General features: G+C 46.8%; 1 protein-coding gene across 4 annotated transcripts; it reads left to right on the top strand.

The window, feature by feature from the left end:
* Positions 1–68: 68 nt before the first annotated feature.
* On the top strand, positions 69–21,591 carry LOC112300262 (short/branched chain specific acyl-CoA dehydrogenase, mitochondrial; the record flags this gene model as incomplete). 4 transcript variants are annotated; one of them, XM_053917844.2, is given in 8 exon segments in its annotated part: positions 78–231; positions 8,289–8,382; positions 15,850–16,009; positions 16,218–16,318; positions 18,602–18,808; positions 19,304–19,474; positions 20,202–20,327; positions 21,499–21,591. In XM_053917844.2, coding segments are annotated over 6 exon segments (717 nt in total), but the record flags the coding sequence as incomplete, so codon positions are not given.
* Between the last annotated feature and the right edge of the window lie 255 nt (positions 21,592–21,846).

Raw genomic sequence — 21,846 nt, 5'->3', positions numbered from 1 at the left:
CTTTCTTGGGGTTCCGTAGGCGCGAGGGGGTGTGGTCAAAGAGTGCGGGTAGGCGGGTACGAAATGGGCGTGTGCGGGCACGGAGTGGGCGTGGCCCTGGATCCACCGCTTCTAAGTGCCAGCTAGCGGCCCGGGGACTTACAGGAGCTATTTCGCCTGATCCGCGACGCCGTGCGGCCTGCGGCACAGATGGAGGGAGCGGTGGTTCGGCTACTGCGCGGCAGCGCGCTGGTGAGTGTGCTGGCGGTGGGCGTGCTAGGGGCCTGGGACAACCTTGGCCCCGGCAGCAGTCTTCTAACGGGACTGAGGCGCCCGTCCCTTCGCGCGGTCAGGCTCACTGCGAGCCGACCGCGACCGTGACCTCCCTCCAGACCTCCGGCCGAGCCGGCCCCAGCTTCTTTAAGGCGGGTTGGAAGTGGCAGCTGGTGAGAAGGGGGCTAGGGGATGGCCTAGAAGCATCCTTTGCGGAGCTAGCACTTTGCGTGGTGTCGGAGAGCCGCCCCTGCAAGATGTCCTTTGCAGACTATTATTGGGCCTGGGGAGCCATCGAGCCTCGGATCTTTGGAGGTATTTTGCAGAGATGACACCTCTCCGATGAAACCTTTACCCAAAGGTTATAAATTTCATGCCCCCTCCCTTCGAAAAAAAAGATTGTTAAAATGTAGGTACAGTTCCGGGCACAGTGTTTCCCTGTCCTCCCTTCTGCGGTCCTGAGGCATAATTAGGAAGGGACCTCGAAGTAGGTCGGTCGGACTTAGCGACCATGAAGAGAACTCCCTCTGGTCCTTATCTCGTGGCTGATGCCTGAGCATCTTCATGGATGGGCTCGCCTTGGCACAGGGGAGCCTGTCCCGCTTCCTCGAACTGGAGCTGAAACCCCGCTCCCGGGAATAGCCACCTGTTCCTAATTCAGCTCTCTGGACCTACGTTGATTCTTCAACAGTTCTGGTGTCTGGGTTCTTTTTACATTAAACAGCCCCAGTTTCTTCAGCCCTGCGCTCTATGGCATGCTTCCCAGAACCCGCAGGCATTTGGATACATTCCCGTGTGTCAGTACACGTCCTTGGGACCTTTCCCATGCAGACTGTTTACTTTTTATATTTCTTTTTATTTGCTTAATGAGTTAAAGGCTCTTCAACTGCTGCCCAGAGGCAGGACTCTTTTTTGTTTCATTAGCAATAATTAAAGTTATTTGATATTTACAGCCCTGGTGTATTTAAAAAATTAGTCCAATAATGTTAGCATGTTGTTGCGAAGAAACAAACACGTCGTTGTGGTTATTACATAATACTCTTTTATAATTGTTTTTTAATTATTTATTTATTTTTAGACAGAGAGGAAGGGAAGGAGAAAGAGAGGGAGAGAAACATCCATGTGTGAGAGATCCATCGATAGTTGCCTCTTACGTGCCCCCAGCTAGGGACGTGGCCCGCAACCCAGGCATGTGCCCTGACTGGGAATGGAACCAGTAATGTCTCCGTTCGCAGGCCGGCTCTCAATCCACTGAGCCACACCAGCCAGGGCTTATTTCCTAATTGTTGTTTAATAGTTTGGCAAAGAAAATTGCCTGGGTTTCACAGGTTTGACTCTTTTTGCATCATTTATTTAATTCTCACAACCATCCTAAAAAGTAGTTTCATTTTTCAGGTGCAGAGCCTGCAGCTGAATAAGATTAAGTGACTTGCTCAGGGTCCCACAACTAGAAAGTAACAGCTGGTGTTCCAACTCTGGTCTGATGCCTCCTCCCCTTCCTTAGAGATACCAGAGACCTAATTTGTTTGAATTTGTTGGTTTTGTGGTGGCTTATCATTTTTCATAGTTTTTAAAGCACTTTTACATGTTCTAGCTAACGTAGCTGATGGGATGGTGACTGGAGCATAGTGGTTAAGAATGAGGGTTCTGCAGTCTGATTGCCTGGGTTCGAACCCAGGCTCTATCACTTCCTAGTAGTATAATCTTGGCATGTTACTTAACCTCTTTGGGTCTTAGTTTCCTGATCTGCAAAATGATGAAAATAATAGTACCTATACCCATAGGGTTGTAGGGTTGTTGTGAAGATTACGTGAATTTGTATGTGCATGTGAGGCTCTTAAAGTGGCGCCCAGTGTCCTTCAATATTAGCTTATCGTTGCCATGCATGAGGCACCGGGTGCTAGGACAGGTATAACAAAGACCCCAAACACTTACCTACAAGGAGTTTATCTTTCGGTGGGGAGATTAGAACTGTATTCAACCCCCCTCATGGCGTTTAGGTGTCATACAAATTCTAAGGGGTCCGCGATCTGCCTGTGGGTTCGTAGGAGGGACAGATGACTAGGACGACTTGGGGAGGGACAGGCTCTTTGGAAGCTGGGTTTGGATTTTGGGAGGGGGAAAGGAGTGGGGAGAACACTGATGTGAAAAGGGATAGGGTCATTTTAAGGAATTTTGGATTCCTTAAATTCCTTTGGGTTGTGGAAAGGCATAGAAGGTTTTGAGCCTTGGAGTTACATAATTATAGCTATGATTTAGTTAGATTGCTATCATAGGAAGTGGTCTGGAGGGCAGAGAAATGGAAGGTAAGGCTAATTTTTGTCCCTATGCAAAGATAAATGGAGAGTCAGCATTTAGTGAGCATCTACTATGGACCAGGGACAGCATTGAACACCCACTACCCTATTTCCTCTTTCTGTGAATGCTGTGAAGCAGGTATTAGTGACTTCTTTTCCCCATGAGGAACCGAGAGGCAGTGTTCCTCTTGTCACACAACCTCAGGTGGTAACACTGGCACTTAGTCCACGCTGCCTCCTCACATCTTTCTGTTCCTGAAGATTAGAACTCACCTGTGCATTTTGTTTGAAAAACCCAGTTTGTGGGGAATTGTCCTTCTAGTGAGCCAATGGTGCCAAGCATTTTAGGCAGCTTGATACTTTTCAAGAGGTCCTTATTGAAAAATATCCTTAAGGCAATTCCTTGTTCAGTTCATCCTGTACAGCAGGAACAGGTTCCAAGAGCTTCTCTCCACCTGTCCTGCGCCACCACCATCCCCACTCCAGTGCCGAACCGGGCTGCCTCTTGTCCGACCCTACCCTCTACCTTCCTGGCTTCCAGGAAACCGGTCCCTGGTGCCAAAAAGGTTGGGGACCACTGCTGTACAGGACTGTCCGTTCCTGTAACTGCTAGACTAGGCGTAAATCTTGTTCAGCTTTGTGCTATTGGAAGTCATCAGTGCTCTTTTTGTTCATGTATTTGGCATCTGGGTGGAGAGAGCTTGGTAGCTAAACAGAGACTTCATGTGTGATTAAACAGAGGTTCCGAAGTCAGGCCACTTGAGTTTGAATCCTCTGCTACCTCTTGGCCGGGCGACCTTAGACAAGCTACTGCCCCCCTCTGTGCATCTGTTTCTTTTTCTGCAAAGCAGGGTTAACAGTAGTGTTAAATGAGATATGAGATGTTAAGTGTGCAGGACGGCTCTTGGCACATTGCCAATACTCAATAAACACTAGCTGTTCATACAGGCAGAAACTATTTCCATAACTCTGGGGCTGTGGGTGTCTTTGCTCACTGCAAAATACACTGGTATTCTGATCAGTCTTAGGGATCTATACGTTTACCACAGGGTCCTTAACCTCAAGGAAATTGCATTTCTAATTGGGGAGACAGGGCATATATGTTAAGAAGTGCATATTGGGACAAGACAGCGACTTGCTAATGCTAAATAAATATTGATAGTATGGACAGACGTGCATAGAGGAGGTGAGGCTTGCACTGAGCAGCAAGAAGGGATGGCTTAGATTTAGGGTAAAGAGCAGAGGGGTGGAGATTCCAGTTCAAGGACATGTGTCAGCAAAAGTGGGGAGGTAGGAACACACCCTAAGGAATCCTCGGCCAGGACAGTGGGTGTGATCAGTCTGCTGGGTGATGGAATGGATTCAAGTGGCAGTTGCTCTTATAGGAAGGAGTGAGGTCGGAGCTTGTCCCTGTAGCTGTGAGCACCGCCCACAGCCCTGGGTCGCAGCCCTGTTGTTCACCAAGACGCAGACATTCGTAAGGTTACTACTCGTCAAACAGAAAAGTTCGAGTTTCTTTGCTATTGCAAGTGTCTCTTTGTTTCCACCCTTCTTTCTCTCTGGTTTCAGGAAGTTGAAGTCTCCGTCAAGGTCTCTGGCAGCCGTCAGTGTCTTTCCCTTTTCTCTAAAGGTCTTTGTACTGCAAAACAAAACTTTAACTTCCACAGCCAAAAGCCTTAAAAAAAGGGGGGGGGGTGGTTATGGGCCATTACAAGCAAGGAAAAGGACCAGGTCCTGGGGCGTGAAGTCATAAAGCACCAGCAGCAGGGCCAGGTGGGAAAGTAACAAGTCGCCCTTCCTGGAGTTGGCCAGAACTTCTGTACATTTTGTTTGGGGGAAGAACAATGGAAGTCATTTTGAAAGAATTTACATTGACTATAGATGGGCGGGGTGGGGGGCGGGCAGGAAGAGGTGAAGTGAGCTGGTTCTGGAGCAGGAGCAGAGTCCCGTTTGCTCCTTTGGATGGATAGTGGGCTGGAAACTTCAGAGGCTCCTGGATACCTGGCTATTCTCTCTCTGATACTAATCCTGGGGGCAGCACCTGAAGTTAATTCAGAGATGCAGCGTACACTCAGGAATGTGCACGGTCCTGTCAGCTGCCCTCAGCTCTTGACTGTTCTTTGCCTCTCCCTCTCCAGCCTGCTGCGGTTTACTTTCGGGACATGTCGGAACTTTTCTCTTCAGCACACTGGTCCTATCGTGGGTTCCCGTTGCCTTGATTCCTTGTTTCCTAAGCGCTAGACCAGGGTTTCTTGACTGAGGCCCCGTGGACATTGGAGGCCAGAGAATTGTCCATTGTGAGACCCTGCCCTGCACATTGTAGGCCCCGTACTCAGCACTGTGAGTGAGCGACCAGAGATGTCTGCAGTCCTTGCGAAGTGTGCCTGGAGGCAAAATCCTGTCCCCGTTTGAGAACTACGTGTAGACCTGTGCTCCAAGTGTGCTTTATGAGGTGGGAAAGGTGGCCTTTCTCCTTGTACTCTTGTAGAAAACTCAGTGTCAACATACTAGTTGCCACACCCAGTTTGTTGACTATAGAAATTGATCTACAAGATTCTGAGAGCCATTGAGATGCTAAGATGCTGTTTGCCACAGGGTTTTTACAAGATCAGATGGTCAGTAGCTTGCAGAAGGAACCGATATCACAGATACCACTTAGGCCATTTCAAAAGTGCACCTATGGTGTAACAAAGCATTCAACAAGGGTAATACCGCTGATGCTTAGAAAGGAAGACCCATGGGTAAAGGAAGACTTGAAATTCTTGAAATGGAGGAATCTAAATGGAATGGCTTAGTGATGGGCAAAGATTGGGACATGTTGGGGGGAAAGCCCCAGAAGTCTAAATTCAGGATCAGTTCCAAAGAACTGGCATGTAAACTTATGCGAATTCATAAGAGCTTTAGTAGGAGAAACTTAGATATACAATGAAGGCATCTGCTCCCAGTGGTGGCCAGCAGGGAAGAACCCACACCCCTCCCAGGACAGGGGCTCTTTTTTATAGGCGGGGAGTCAGCGTAGGACACCAGAAAGAAAACACATTCCTCAGTCCACAGATAACTTCAGGCCGTTAAAACTCTGTACATTCATTAGCCACCTTCCGGGGCGGTGGGGGAGGGGGGGCATTCCAGTTTCCTGGGCGGTCAGCCGAGCCTGGCGCTACAGAGTTAAGAGTCTAGCATTTCCCAGATGCCTTTGCTTCTGGAGCCGTGCTGTGCCTCCGTGAGGTCCCCTACAGGACCCCTGGAGGGTAAGTAGTTTAGGGGCAGCAGAGGAACCTGATTAATTCTATTTTAGACCTTAAAGAGTGTGAGTAAAACTTGTAACCGGAAGTTTTAACATGTATATTATGTATAAATATGAGAGATACAGTAGGTGATAGCCAGAGCCATCCCAAATGGGTGTGGGGCACCTGAGGGAATGAAAGGGGAGGACGTGAGGGAGCATTCGAGGCGGGTGTTGCAGAAAGGCAGAGCAGAAGGGGGATTAACACAGGCTGTGCGTTCCAGTTGGCCACGGCTTTCTGTTCAGGTGTGAGTGGCCTTTCCATAAAACTCCCCCGAGAGGGGCTCTGTGGTGGCCTCATTTCCCAGAAGTTGCTGCTTTGATGGGTAAGGGAAGCTCCCAGAGGACGTTTCTGCATCTGTCGAATCTCGTTCGTCTTCAGCTTAAAGTGATCTTCACGCCAGCTCTGAGGTTCCTGTTGGTCCGCACACTATGACAGGGACGAGTCGCATGCGGTTCCCCCTTCAGACGCTGAAAGACATCCACTTTCCAGTTTTCGACTACTGTGAATAAAGCTACTGTGAACATCTCTGTTACTGGTTTTTGTTCCAGCTTACGTTTTCATGTCTTCCAGATGAATGCCCAGCAGCAGGATTACTGAAACTGCTAAACTGGTTTCCAGGGCGCGCTACCACTTCACAACCCCACCAGCCGCTGGTGTGGTCCAGTTCCTCCCCATCCATGTCAGCAGTTTGCATTGCCATTTTTTTTTTATTTTAGCCATTCTGTCAATAAGTGTGCAATTATATCTCACTGTTCATTTACTTTTAAAACATTCTATAATTTCCAGCAAGATTGGAGAACAAGATATCCTGATTATTTGAGTTAAAAGACCCTTCTTTTAATTGGCATACCCATTTAGCTATATCATTAAATAATATTATTTTACCTTGCCTTGGTCCCTAAAGTTGAATCAGTGAAAGAGGACTTAAAAATACCACCAAAATGCTTACCAAGGGCGGGTACTCTAATCATCTAGCTTAGAATCATTATGTGGTCTTTGTGGACTAGTAAGTCAACAAGGACTTAGGAGAAAGGTAAATTTGTTCATGCATCTATTATCTTTAGCCAGTCTAAACAATCACATTAAATGTAGACCATGAATGCAGAAAATGCCACCTGGGCAAACCCCTTTATTATCTTAGAGTAAGGAAGGTCCTTTTAATTAAAAGCTGGATGTCATCACTAAGGATTGATTTTGACAACATAAAAATCAAAAACGTTTGCATTATAAAATAAACTAAACTATAAGCCAAGACGAATGACAAACTCCTAACACCAAAGAGCTCATTTCCTTAATTTATACAGAGCTCCTGGAAATCACCAAGAGAAAGAAACTGAATAGGAAAATGGGCAAAGGACATGAATTAACAATAAACAGGAAAAAGTGGAGATGGTTCTCAAACATATGAAAAGGTGCCCAAACTCTTAAGAGAAATACAAATATGAGTACATTGTGATACAATGTTTCACCTATCATGTGGGTGCAGAAACACAAATACTAGCTGGCAAGCTGCTTTGACAAGGTTATAGGGAACATTAAACAAAAAAAAATTACCTTCTACTTCTGGTCTTTTGGAAAGTGAGGTTTTATCCAGCCAGAATGCTAGCCAGAAAGGAGACTGGTCTTGCAGCATGACCACCAGCAGCATGGCCAGGTAGGAGGGACAGTCCATCCACCTAAAGTTTCCAAGCTCTTTGATACTTCAGGTGAGGGGAGGAGGGAGGAAAATGTAGTCTGAAAGGATATCCGGGAGCTCTAGGCAAAGGGGTGGGAGAAATGTTCACTCCTGTGGATTGGCTGGGACAGCAGGTGCAAGCCCACCTGTGAAGCAGCCGGGGCTCCTGGAGTGAGATGTGCCTGGTTGAAATAGCCCCTGGGAATAGCCACCTGGAAGTTAATCTGAGTCCCAACAGGAAGTGCAAATAACAGAAACATTCTTGTTAGCTGGCCTGAAGCTATTAACAGACTAACAATTCTTTCTCTCACTGTAATTTAATGCAGAGCATTTCAGAATTTTGCTCTTGCCAGAAAACAGTTAATCATTTGCCAGGGGGAGTTAGGATGGTTTAACTGCTGCATGCCCTGGCCAGTGTGGCGCAGTCGTTTGGGGAGCTGTCCGTAGACTGAAAGGCTGTGGGTTCGACCCCAGTCGGGGCACATAGGGGAGGCAGCCAGAGGATGTTTCTCACTTCCTCATGTTGATGTCTCTCTCTCTCCCTCTACAAGCAGTGAAAAAATGTCCTCGGGTGAGGATTTAAAAAAAAAAAAGTTTTTACTGCTGCGAAAGACAATTTGGGAAATTTTATCAGAACTTTGAGTTCATTTTGCCCTTTGACACAGAATTCCTACTTCCAGATGGTTTTACAGATAGTACACAGGTGTGAGATAATGCATGTCAAAAGTTATTCACTGGAGTGTTTTTTCTTTCATTTTGTTAACCTGACAATAAAAGGTCAAAGTGAGAAGCAGCCAGCGTCTGGAATCCAGGAGAATAGCTGTTCCAGAAGCACTGCTTCAGACAGAAGCCCTGCAGGCCCCATGAGGAGGTGAAGAGACCGGAAGGGGGGAGAACGATTTCATGACTGTGAGGAAGGAACGTCGGTGGTGTTAATAAGCTGAGGGAGGAATTTCTATAGGTGCGAATAAGCTGGCAACGAAGCTGAATGTCGTTAGTCTTGAGCCAGGTGGGCGTGCTGCTTTCCTGTTAGCCTTGCAGACAGCCGCCTGGGGACACAGTGCCGCTTTCGCCCAGTCCAGAGATCATTTTGCCCCGTTTAAGCTCAAAGAGTTGAGGAGTAAGACCTGCAAAGCAGTTCCTCTGGGTTGTGGTTCCAACTCCGTTTTAAAAACGCTCCACTTATATAATTTTTCACAATTTTTAGAAACTTTCTAATTTGAAACCTGTAATTAGGTTCATAGGAAATTGCATAAACACTAGAGAGAGGTTCCCCTATCTATCATGCAGGTCACCCCACAGTTTCATCCTAGTAGTACAATGATCAATGTAACGAAGTTTCCATAGAAACCCAAAAGGACAGTTTGGAGATCTCCTGGGCTGGTAGGCACCTAGAGGTGCTAGGGGGAGGGGGTGGCGCCCTCAGAGAGGGCCTGGACGCTCTGAGCCCTTTCCCCAGTACGTGGCCCTGTGCATCATAATCCAGTTAGTAAAATGCTTTTTTGAGCTGTGTGAACTGCTGTAGCAAATTAAATGAACTCAGGAAGGGGGTTGTGAGAACCTCTGATCTATAGCTGGTCAGTCAGAAGTGCAGGTGACAACCTGGACTTGTGACTAGCGTCTGAAAGGGGGGGTGTGGTCTTGTGGGATTGAGTCTTTAACCTGTGGGATCTGACACTGTCTCCAGGTGGACAGTGTCGGAGTTGGGCTGAATTGTAGGACGCTGAGCCGGTGTCAGAGAATTGCATGTTGGTGTGGTGGAAACCCCAAACGTGGGAATTAGTCTCAGAATCATTACGGGTCAACCAGCCGCACTGAAGGGGGTGGGAGAAGGAAAGAAGTTTCAGAAACGAAGTGTTGCCAGGGGAAATCAGACTGTCCCGCAGGGTCGTGAGAAAAGCGTTTCAGACCTTGAACGGGAGACTGGTGTGGCAAAGTTTGTTCTGGTGGAAGGCTGCCCCTGGGTTTCCAGTGCCCCATCATCATCTATCCCGCCATGGAAAAGGGCCAACCATGTCCAGCAAGGCCAAAACAAGGGCCAGCATCCACAGTTTCTGCGTCATGTTAAAGCTGAGTCCTTTGGAGCCTGATGCGGGCCCACACGGCTGCTAGACCCACATGGGTGCGTGTGGTCCCTGGCACAAGCAAGTCTGGCAAGTGCAGGTCTCAGAGAGAGAGAGGGAGAGAGAGAGAAATTGATTGGTTGTTCCCTTGGGTTATAACCAGGAGCTTTTACAAAATAACCAATGAGCTTCCTAAGCATTCATGGGCTTTTGATGGGTCCACGCCCAGCCAATGATCCCTTTCCCAGGTTAGGCTGACAGGACTCTGTAGTCAGGCACCAACCCCTGCGCCATCCCCTCCCCCAATAATATGATATCAGAGCGGGGATCCCCTGACTGTGAAGCTGTAAGTTCCTGGGGAAGCAAACAGACCTCTGCTCCCCAGGTTATTGAACTCAATGTGTCCAATTCCCTTTGTTTCCTTACTTAACTAATAACTAGTTAACTACCTGTGGTGAAGGGGAGCAGAGTTTGCCCCCCAGTATATAGTTCTTTAACAAGGATTATTTTAGTCTGATTGATTTTAAGAGACAGCAGATGGGGGAGAAGCTCTGAAAACCAAGTCGAAGATGACCTTTGTTAACGGACATTTCTGTTTGTAAGGGAGATCTGTAAAGGTCTTCCCTTCTCCGTGCCAGGCCGGCCTTCACTGCTAGTGGAGAAGGCCTGGACTTTGTGGCTGGAAAAGGGGCCACGTACTAAACCCAACAGGCCCAGGGGAGGCCTGCATGGCAGTCTTACCAACTCAGACCTCGGGTAACCACATAGGATGGTCTGAAATTAAAACTTTCTAGCTAAAAGTGAGTCGTGGCGTAGGCTGGTATCTTTCTTGACAAAGGTCGATCTTTAACTGAACTGAGCTGTCTATTGTCTTTTTTTAAAAACCCTGACTGTAAGATATAGTCACTGATTTGAGAAAGAGAAACAGGGATGTGCGAGAGAAGCTTGGATTGCCTCCTGCTTGTGCGCCTACGGGAGCCCCTCCAGGAAGATGATCCCGCCAAGCCAGCAACCTGGCCAGGGCCTATCTTCTCTTTGCAGCTAGGATAGATAATGGGCCTTTGGAATGTCAGGGTAATTTCCTTTTTCCAGACCCCTCAGGGCACAGTTTCCCACCGGAGGGGGAGACCACTGAGCCTCTCATTGTTACTGTTACCATGTTCATTGTTAACTTCGAACCATCTTATACCCACCTACCTAAAAAGAAGTATGTCTGTTGGTTTTACTTGTTATCCAGTCCCAGAGATCTCCCCACTGTGCTTTCTCCCGCCTCCCTAACCCATCACCAATGGCTTTCATGTAACCTCCTCACCTCTTCCCCTTTGATTCTTATGTATACAGTAAGTGCAAAAACTGCCATTGTTTCCGGAGCATTGCTCAGTCCATTTAGATTTTCCTCCCAGGCAATTGTCGTCACTCTGGCTCAAATAAACTCGTAATAAAAATTGTTACAGGTTTGGATGTTTCTACGTGGACAACTTAAATCTGCATAACAGTGTCACCCTCGAGTGCGGCTCTTTTCCTGGTCACCTCCCATAACTGGCTCGCCACCCCCCGCGTCTTTTGGTATTTAAGACAGTGGCTTCTGCCATTTTGGCCAGTTGCTCCGGGTTCCTGAGTCTCTACCAAGTATACAGGATGTATACGTGTTATTAAGCTTTAATTTGTTTTTCTTCTGATAATCTGTCTCATTGCAATTTGATGATTGGACCAGCCAGAAGAACTTCAGGGGTAGAAGGAAAATTATTTTTCTGCCCCAACACTGGGTACTGTAGACTAGAGACAAAAGGAACTGGACCCAGGCACCCCACTCTAATCCATCAGTGCTTCTCATGGGGTGGGGGGGATGGTGCCGGTGGGGGGTCAACAGACCTGTGTACTGGGTGTGAGTGAGAGAATGCATCCTGTGTAGGGAGAGTGGGGTTTCTCACCGTCACAAGCTCCCAGCAAGAGCTCTGTGACGCTGGAAGGGAATCCAAGTCCCACACACACCCCTGCAGGCAAGAGCACCAGGGGGCCACAGGCGGTGGGACCCAGTGACAACAGGGATTTCAGGTGAAGCATTCTGGTGCCAACAAAGCGTTTCCTTGGGAAAATTGAAGGGGGCGCTGTCTCTAGGTTAGCACAGCTTCTCTCTCGTCTCCTTTGCCTTTCCTACGTGGTCAGAGCCCCCAGGCGTGACGCACTTGAAGGGTGTTTGGAACCGCACCTCAGTATGCGGGACGCCAAGGAGAGAGGTGATGAGAAACATAATGGCAAAACTAAACGACTCTAGCGAAAGATTCTCCAGAGCATTCGGCGGTCAGAGGTCTGAGCCGGGTCTCGTGCTGTGGGTGAAAGGCACACAGCAGCGATTTCCAACCTTTGTCATCTCAGGCACACATACACTTATTACTAAAATTCTGCAGCACACCGAGAAATAGACCTTTTGCCAATCTGACAAAAAATAGTTATAATTTTGATACCATCACACCAGATGGCTACTGTTGTGCTGGCTGTTGTCATTTCTGTAAATTTGGCAATCTGAGGGAGAAGAGGTCAGTGCCCCTGACTAAGTAGTCGGGTGTTGCACGTGTTAAGAATTCTTGTGCGCATGGGTTGAAAATTGCTGGTATATAGCAATGTAGTAAAAATACTTTTCTCAAAATACTTTTAAATGCATAAGTTAATATAGAGTTACAAAGGAAATAAACTCTAATAAAAGTTATTAAAATATTTTTAATTGTAGCATAGTAACGTGTGCTTCTTAAATAAAATCTGACAGCAGTTTGAATAACTGTATGATTTTGAAGTGGTAATGAGCACCAACAATATTTCAAGGTATTTGGACCAACTGTTATGTGATATTAAAATATCTGTAATTTCTTTTGGCAACAGAGTCACAGATAACGCCTAACACTACTGTCACTCGTTGCCTCGACAATGCTCTATTTCCGTTAGAGGTTAGTGAGATAAAGATATCAATGTAGTGCCATCCAAGCCCGTGGACTTCGGTTCTGTCCATAGGAGTCCACAGACCCCAGGTCCGGGCACCGGTGCTGCTAAGTGCAACAGAACAGTTCTTGGCAAGGCATAAATAACCGTTACTCCGCTCCAGGAGCAGTGGCTGCTCTCCACAAAAAAATGTGATGATGTGGTGCGGTGGGTTATAACTGTGGAAAATCACTTTGATGGAGTGGACGCCGAAGCCACAGAGGCTGAGGTCAATCCTGGAGGGCAGGGGACAGTCAGAAATCATCGTTGCAGCCTCGGGCTGTGTGGGTGAAGGCAAGGGGAGGAGACGTTTCCTTTATCAAAGACTGTCATAGGAAAGGGAAATTTTTTTCTGCCAATCAGCGTAGGGAACACTTGCAGTCCCGTGGCTTTGGGTGAATGGGTTCCGTTCACCTAGCACGTGGCCACTGTGTTTTCTGGTGAGCACTTCTAGCAGCCCTGCCCTGCATTTGTGTACCATCCTCCTTTTTAAAGCACGCTGGCCTCTGATGGCTCATCTTGCAACTCTAAAATAATTGCTGTGTGTTAAATAGTCAAGTTCTTTCTCAGTAGCAACACTGAGGGTAAGGACGTCACACAGCGCCAGCGGGAACGAATGGACATTGTCTTGGGCCCCAATGGCTACTTAAGTTTCTCAGCAGTGGAGTTTGTGTTAAAGATAAATGTAGCCAGGATGATCATGTATTGACTGAGAGACGTGAAGAATTCTGTAGTGGGTTTAGTACATAATGTCCCCTAGCAGTAAGAAACGTGGGCAATGGATTGCAGCTTTTGAAATGTTCCAGGCAAGTTTCATGAGCCTTTTGTGGAGAAGACAGCTGGCCCTTTCATTCAAGTGTGTGTGGAGGGGCCTTTCCACGACTCCACCACCAGCCACGCAGCCAAAGCGCACCGGCTTCTCTTCCCTCCTGTTCCCGCCCTCCCTCCCTCCTTCCTTGTGCCTGCTGCTCCAGAGCTGCTTTCCACAGCAACACTCCCCTCCTTCCTGGCCCAGTTACACTTCCATTTCTTACTGCTCTTCTCCTTACCGTTCGTTCTTCTCTGCTCTTCCCATCCGCCTCATCAGGAGGAAGACAGTACCTGGTGTAACCCCATCCTTCTTTCTAGTCCAAAGTGTTCGTGTCCCAGTTTTAACAAGGAAAAAAATGTTCTGTGCACCCTTGCCCTAACCTTTGTCTCCTGATTCTCAAAACAAAGCAGATTTAAGTAGAAACATTCAGACGTACACGTGTTCCCTCTGTCTGGCCACTGTTTCTTTTCCCAGGTGAATCGGGAGTGGAACACAGGTGCCCCGTGGCACGTAACCGCGGGGACTGGCGGGTGTGTAGGAGGGATCACCAGTGGTCTCACACGTGGGGACTCTTGTTTCTTTTCTCCCGTTAGAGCGCTGCACTTCTCAGTGTGTGCAGTATACTCCGGCCTCTTGAGAAATACAGTGCAGTGATAGATACGTTGGCTTTTTAATCTTGCATTTGCTTTGTTTCTGGTTTTTTTTTTTTTTTTCTTTAAGATTTTGTTTAGTTTTAGAGAGGAAGGGAGGGAGAAAGAGAGGGAGGAAAACATCGACATCGATCAGTTGCCTCTCACACAGGCTCCATCCGGGACCAGGCCACAGCCCAGGCGTGTGCCCTGACTGGGCATCAAACGGTGACCTTTCGCTTCGTGGGAAGACGCCCAGCCCACTGAGCCATGCTGGTTGTTGACAGCCTCTTCCAGAACATGTATCTTGTTGCCCTGTCTAAATCACACGCATCTCAGAAGCTGGGGAAAGTTCTCTTTCCCTTTGTGCCACTTCCCTCTGTACATGCCAGGTGTCCTCTTTTAATTTTTGTTGAATAAAAGGAAAGCACCAGTTTTTTTTTCTATGCAGCTTTATTGAGCAATAATTTACATACCACAAAACTTAGTCTTTTTAAATGTATAATGATTTTCCATGAATGTACAGAGTTGTGCAGCCATCACCATAATTCAGCTGTGGAACACTCGCCATCCAGAACAGCAATTTTCGAGCGGCGTGCTGCAAGACTCTTTAAGCATGCAACACTTGGCTGTTTAGTCGGACACGCCCCTCTTCTCCCTCGTATTGTCCAAAACAGCAATACCCTTCCAGTGTGGGGACACATCAGAAGTACAACTGTTCATCAGATCAGCAAAAAATAATTTCTTTTTAGTAGTAGCACAACTTTCGTAGAATTAGTTTATGTGTGCGTGAGAGGGAAAAGGTGGAAAGTCGCTGCCTCAGAGAGTCCGCTGTGGCCTTCTGCAGGGCGGCCATGCCCGCCCCTTGGCCCCAGCCCCAGGAAGCCTCAGCGTTCTCCTTTCTGTCCCTGGATTTCTCTCTTCTGGGTTTTCCTATAAACAGAATCATATAATATGTGCTCTTTTGTGACTGGCTTCTTCTACTTAGCATGTTTGTAGGTTCAGGAAATGGCTAGTACCTTATTTGTTTCCCTAGTACTAAAACTCTACAAAAGAAAATTGGAAAGGTACAACAAACATTTAAAATTGGATGATCTCTTTCTTCAGTAACACTGTAGCGAAGCCAATGCTGAGTCAAGCTGGCAAGTTGACAGGTTTGGGACACTGGGACAGGGAAAGCCTTGCAGGTGGATGAGGGAACTGCTGCGGCTGCTGCCACTGTGACCACCCAGCTGAGTTCTTAGCACAAGTCACAGTGGAAACAGTCGTTGCAGTGAGCGCCTGTGGTCGGGGGATCCTGCGCTCAGCCCTTTCTCTGGGTTCTCTCATTAACCTTCACCAATTCTCCGCGCTCGACAGGGAGGGAAACTAGCACTGAGAGATTCTAACCGAGGTTTAAAATCACGTGTCCAAGACTACGTGGTTATTTAGTATTAACACCAGATGCTAGGGTTCGAAAGGAGTCCTTTCAGACCCCCGAGCCGGTTCTCCTAAGCCTTCTTCCGCTGTGCTGTCTCTTACTGATGAGAAGCCAGAGAAACAAAACTAGCCCGGACTTAAGAATGAGTTCCATCCAGAGTTCTGTTTCTCTGAAGGCACAAGTGAATTATCTGGGAAATGTGTTTATTTGGAACAGCTCGTTGCTGGGCGAAGCAGTTCTGTGTTAGCAAGCCAATTTTTGTTTCTGTTCACAAGACAGTGCATTTTAAAGTGGGCCGGGTTAAGCTCCCTTTTTGGTGACACATGGTGTAAGTGTGAGTTACAAAGTTACTCCCAAAGGAACCGATGTTCTGACACTTCTCGTACTGTGTGTGTGTGTGTGTGTGTGTGTGTTCTGTCTTCACTGGGGACGGTTGTTACAGCTACGAAGAAACTTCCCAACTTGCCTGTGTTCTTGGAAGACTCCTCCACGGGCCCTAAAATCTTCCCAGCCAGAAGCTCTGCTCAGTGTAACCAGTGAGGGGCTCCCCTGCGCCCCACTGCAAACGCTCACGGACGAGGAGATGATGATAAAGAACTCAGGTGAGCAAACTTCTCAGTGGCACCTTGTCCTTCCTCTGGTCCCGGGCGGGGTCTGTGTGTGAAATCATACAACACGTGGCCCAATGGGCGGTCTCTTCATCTGTGTACGTGGATGGGATTCTTTGACATGAGCTTTTAAAATTTTTTAAAAGTAATGCATGTCATACTAACCGAATAAAGACTTACCAGTATTTTTTATTTCCTGCAGTGAAAAAATTTGCCCAGGAACAGGTTGCTCCTTTGGTTTCAACAATGGACGAAAATTCAAAAATGGAGAAATCAGTAATACAAGGATTGTTTCAACAAGGGGTACATAATTCATAATTCTCCCAATTTCAAACTTTTGTAAATACTCTCAAGGGTTAAAACGTATCCGTTTTAATTTTAAATTTTAACTTTTAAATGTAGGAACTGTGATGATAGCGTAATGAACTCTACACTTCCTGGTCAAAGTTATCTGTGTTCTCTTTTCGATTGAGATCCTGAAGTTTTTTTTAATTGAATTAAAAATTTAAATTAGAAGTACTGGGCTTTTGAAGTAAAAGCTTAGAAGCAAGAGAGAGTGAATTCTTTAGACCATTGGTGCCCGTTCAGGAGCTATTTTGTCCCCAAGAGACACTAGGCAGCGTCTGGAGGCATTTTTGGTTGTCACAACTGGGCGTGTTCCTGGCATCTCGTGGGGTAGAGGTGAGGGATACAGCTGAGCGTGCCGCAAAACAGCTGCCACCACAGAATTCTTCAGCTCAATGACGCTGCCGAGGTCGAGGACCCCGCCCGCAGTAAACTTCAGAGTATAGCAGATATCCCACCTGAATCCCTGGGTATGTGGTGAACTTGAGGCAAAGGCCACATCTGAATTCCACGTTCCCCAGGGTGGCTGCTTTCCAGCTGTTCGAGCCACACAGCTCGTGAATCGAAGCACAGCATCTGAAACAGATGCCGTGTAACTGTTCTGGCTGCGGGTGGAGGGAGAGGCCGTCCAGGTGGGGGCTCCAGGGAGAACACTTTGAAAATCTCGGTACTCAACAGCTCGCCTTCTCCACAGGTGTGAAGTGATACCTATTTTTTATTTTAAATACGAAGGATATCTCAGAACTAATAGCTCCTGTTCAGAGCCATTGGCTTAAATCTCGTCTGTTATATACTGTTTGAAAAATAGCCTATCCCACTTAACTAAATCATTTTATTCTCGTTTTAAGGAGACCAGCTTTTTAATACCATGAACAGTAGTGATTTTTCCAACTTTCTTTTAGCAGTGAAACTCTTGGGGAAGTGGAATCGGATGTGGCACTACTGTGGGTCACACAGCACCCATGAGGCCCTTTCCCAGGCAGGGGTCACCTTCACCGTGCAGATGCTGGAGGCTCTCCGAGGCTTAGGCGTCTGGCCTCAACTTCAGTCTCCCAGGGGCTAGTTTTCGGTCATCCGCAGCAGTGAAGTTGTCTGCCAGCCCCACAGTCTGCTCTTGCTTAGACGTGGTGTCCTCCCGAGGGTCTGCTGGGTTGTGCATCCCCCACCAGCTTCTCTCGGCTTCGCCTGACTCCTAACTAGTTCCTGTTGTCGCAGTGCGGCCACCTACTGCAGTGGCTGACAAAACAGTGTTCCCACTGTAGGAGAAACTGGTGACTTCTTATGGAAGCGGCATCTCTGACAGCTGTCGGGGTGTGACCAGAGAGTTACCCTGCCTGCCACAGACTGCGGGCACACCAAGTGCCCCAGCTCTTCCTCATCCACGCCCTTTCCCGGTCTCCACACCAGCTCAGTTTCCCATCAGCTCGGAACGCCACCGGGACTGCAGCGTAGTGGGATTCCAAAGTGTCCGGAGAGAATGGGAGGAGGGATTACCCTGTTACCAGGTACAGGTTGAATTGCACGGACACACGATCTCTGCCTGAAGTGAGGACGCAGAGGTGGAGTGCCGTGGACGTTTCATGGTCCAGACTTGGGTGTGGTCACCGAATGGCCCAACCGCTGCCGGGAAGGCTGGGCCGGCGTGCGGCGTGTTAGCGGGCACCCGGGCCTTGTCCAGTGCGATTCTGGGCAACACCACCAGATGTTGTCTGCTAACCATCTGGATTTGCTACAGTGGCCTAAAAAGGAATGGTCATGTAATTATTGAAGAGTGGAGGTGGAAGGGTCTGGCTAGAAGAGATTATGCCCAATGAAACTAGACGTTCCCACCGAGGAGTAGGCTACTTCCTTCAGTGTCCTCCTTGTGCTGAAATCAGCAGAAAGGGAACATGCTGAAAAACCAAACCAAAGCAGCACCTGCAGTTTTCACGCAGGCAACAACAGTCCTAGCAGTAAAGGCCCTCAGAATACATTTATATCAGATACTTTCTCACTATTCCATCCCCTTATCTTTCAAAGCATCTTACCCCTCGTTTTTATGCTTTAGATCACAGATGGCAACAAATAGTTATAGCATTTCAAATGCATATAGTTTTATGTTTTACATATACATAAAATATGCATGCAAATTTAAATATTAAGAATGAATATGGGTACAATTTATGTTTTAACTGGTTATGGCAAGATATTTAGCCCTGCAGAAATGGCTTTCTTAATCTGCGCTTCCTTGTTTCCCTGCAGCTGATGGCCATCAACGTCGACACCAAGTACGGAGGGACGGGAGCTTCATTTTTCTCCTTCATCCTGGCGGTGGAGGAATTAGCCAAAGTCGACGCGTCTGTGGCTCTGTTGTGTGACGTCCAGAACACAGTAGTCAATAAGCTGATTGAAAACCATGGAACAGAAGAACAAAAGGCTACCTATTTGACCATGCTAGCTACAGAAAAAGTGAGTGGAGATGAGACGTTGGAATGGGTTTGATCTTTCTAACATTTCACATTTTCAGGAGAAAAGTCGCTGTAATGTTGACTTTACTGTTCCACCCCACAGTGCAGCACCCTTGGCTGATCAAGTAGTACTCAGTAAATTAACGTCGCTCGGAAGATATACTCTGCCTCGTGTTTGCCGCTTGGAAATTTCCAGAGTAATCATGAGACAGTGAAATTATTATTTTTTGTCTCAATTATATTTTCCAATACCTTCATTGGTCAGTGTAGTTAAACTTAACATTGAATACGTGTATGTAGGTCTTTAAGCCTGCCTTAGACCAGTAGGGTGGTTGGGAAAATAACACTGTCGGAGTACCATTACTGTTTTGATAAACACAGGTTTTTAAAGTAGCTGCACACTTGATTTACACGTTTCTTTTGCCATTAGTGAGTATTTGTTATACAGAGTATAAACACGCTTATTAATCGGGGATATTTGTCCTTCCATGTGCAGATAGGAAGTTTCTGCCTTTCAGAGGCTGGCTCCGGTAGCGACTCATTTGCTCTGAAGACCAGAGCAGACAAAAAGGGAGATTATTACGTCATCAACGGCTCCAAGATGTGGATCACCAGCGCCGAGTATGCAGAGCTCTTCCTGGTGATGGCGAACGTGGACCCTTCCCTGGCAAGTGTGAAAGCGAGGTTTCTTCTCTTCCCCTCACCCCATGTCTTCTCTTTACACTTGTTTCCTACTTCCGTTTCCTTTTAGGACTGAGTCTTAAATTCCTCATTTCCCTCAGTACTGAAAACGTTAGATAGACAATTCTCATCTTCTCATCCTCTTATTTACTAGCCTCCTAAATGCTGCTGTGACTGCTGTGCATGGGGAACCCTTTATTATCTCCTAATGTGTCGTGTAGGGCGCTACTCTCTGATTTCGCAGAATTTCAAATTTTCTAATTAATCATGAAAAATTGAAGTACCTATCTAGAGCATTTAGTTTTAAGACTGTTTTATTCAGTTGGAAAATAGACATATAGCAAAATAAATACATTTTAACTTTGGTCTTTTTCTCTGATGTAACCTTTAATTGAATTAAAGTTTAAAACTTCATAGTGCTTAATAAAATTAAATGTGGAACATAGAGTTCTCGGGATCATAGAATACTGTAGTGTAACCTAATAACTTTAATATCCCTAATGGCTTCTGCAAAAGTAAAGGAAACAGTGACGTCCTTGATTTTGCCTCTAATGCCCTCCAATCATTCTTGTTTCATGTACACATGTTGCGGTTCTGAGTCCACTAGGGTTTATTGCTAATGTTTATTCTTCGTTTTCTGTTTACTTTGAACGCTTTGCGAACAAGGGATCTTACAAGCCGAGTGATGATAACATTTTAAATCTTCCTCTTAGGGGTACAAAGGAATTACCTGCTTCGTGGTTGATCGGGATGCCGAAGGCTTTCACATAGGGAGAGCAGAAAACAAACTGGGAATCAGAGCGTCTTCCACCTGCCCATTAACATTTGAAAACGTCAAGGTGGGTATCTGAGAACTGCCAGTACAGTTTCGACTGCTGTGAAATGAGGTGCGCGTGGAGCCGTAGATATGCAGGAAAGGCGTCCAAACATTACGCATGCAATGGAGAGGATTCCATACGACTCTTGGACACCATTCTTAGGTGAAGGCGTGACTAAATCTGCTTTTCACAAGAGTGCAGGCCAGGAGCGGAAGCCTGGTGGTCCCACAGCCTGACCTCAAGAGCCAATACCAAGAATTAACCCTGGTTATAATAATATAATAAATTTGATCCTTGTAAACCAAACTTGGCTTCGGGGAAGGAAGTCTGGTGTCCAATACACCAAAGGCCACAAGATGGGGCTGTTGCTCAGTGAGAGTGGAATCCACCAGGCAGCTGGGAGGCTGTTGAAGATCAGGAAGAGACTCGGCCAGAATGCTGATGCTTTAGAACTCCTGGGCGGTGGACCCAGCGCCAACGCCTTCTCTACCACTTGTATGAGAACTTGATCTTTCCCCACGCCGCTGAGTGCGCATGCTCGAGGACTGTCTTTGCCAATGTCATCTGAGGCTCCCCACTTCTCCAGCTGTCTTCCTTCTTGCTACTTTCTCTTTTCTGCCTATTCTCTCCCCTAACTGTCCATATCATGAAGCTAACTGTATTTTTTTTATTTCTAGTGCAGATTTGTTAAAATTATGAATAAACATTATAATCTTCTCTCCATTCCTCTCCTCTATATGTACACATGCATAAACACACCCATCAGTTAATTTTTGAGGATAAAAGTCTCAATAGAAGAAAGGATTACTACCCATGCTTGCCAACTATTTACATGTTTGCTGTAATTCATCGTATATCTCACACTACACCATGCAGATAAGAACTGGGAACAATGTTACTCATTTATGTTACTGATGAGTTGTAGGGGAATCCCTTTTCCTAGGTTCATTCATTCCTTCAGCAGCTGTCTGCCAGGCTCTGGAGGACACGGTGGTGTCCTATTTCTGTCCAAGAGCTGGGCAGGAAACAGTCACTGCGAGACTCAGAGACGCAGCCAACAATTTCCTCGGAGCTGAAGTATGATGCTGGAGTAATATCACACAGATTGGGAGTATATGTGCATTTAAAAATATAAAATCAAAATGAATTATAGGAAACTAAATTGGGAAATAACTGCATTTTTTTTTTTTAGGTTCCAGAAGCCAACATCCTGGGGCAAGTCGGACACGGCTATAAGTACGCTATAGGGAGCCTCAATGAAGGCAGGATAGGAATCGCTGCCCAGGTCAGTCCCATTTTACCGTGGACTCTCCCACACAGCGGGTCGATCAGGTGTAGGAGGGGAAAATGCGGTAAAACCCATGGGTACTTGAAGGCTTGCGAACACAAGATGGCGCCCGTTCCTTTCGTGAGGTGAGAGAAGGGCTTGTGTGATTTCTTTAAAATTCTGCTGTGGTGGATTATATAATGTCCTGAAAACCAAACAATGGCTTAGTGACAGCGGTTGTTCTGCTTTAAGAACATTAAAGTATTACCCAAT

The sequence above is a fragment of the Desmodus rotundus genome, unplaced genomic scaffold (assembly GCF_022682495.2).
Source record: "Desmodus rotundus isolate HL8 unplaced genomic scaffold, HLdesRot8A.1 manual_scaffold_349, whole genome shotgun sequence".
NCBI lineage: Eukaryota > Metazoa > Chordata > Mammalia > Chiroptera > Phyllostomidae > Desmodus > Desmodus rotundus.
This window is presented reverse-complemented; position numbering and strand designations above follow the sequence as displayed.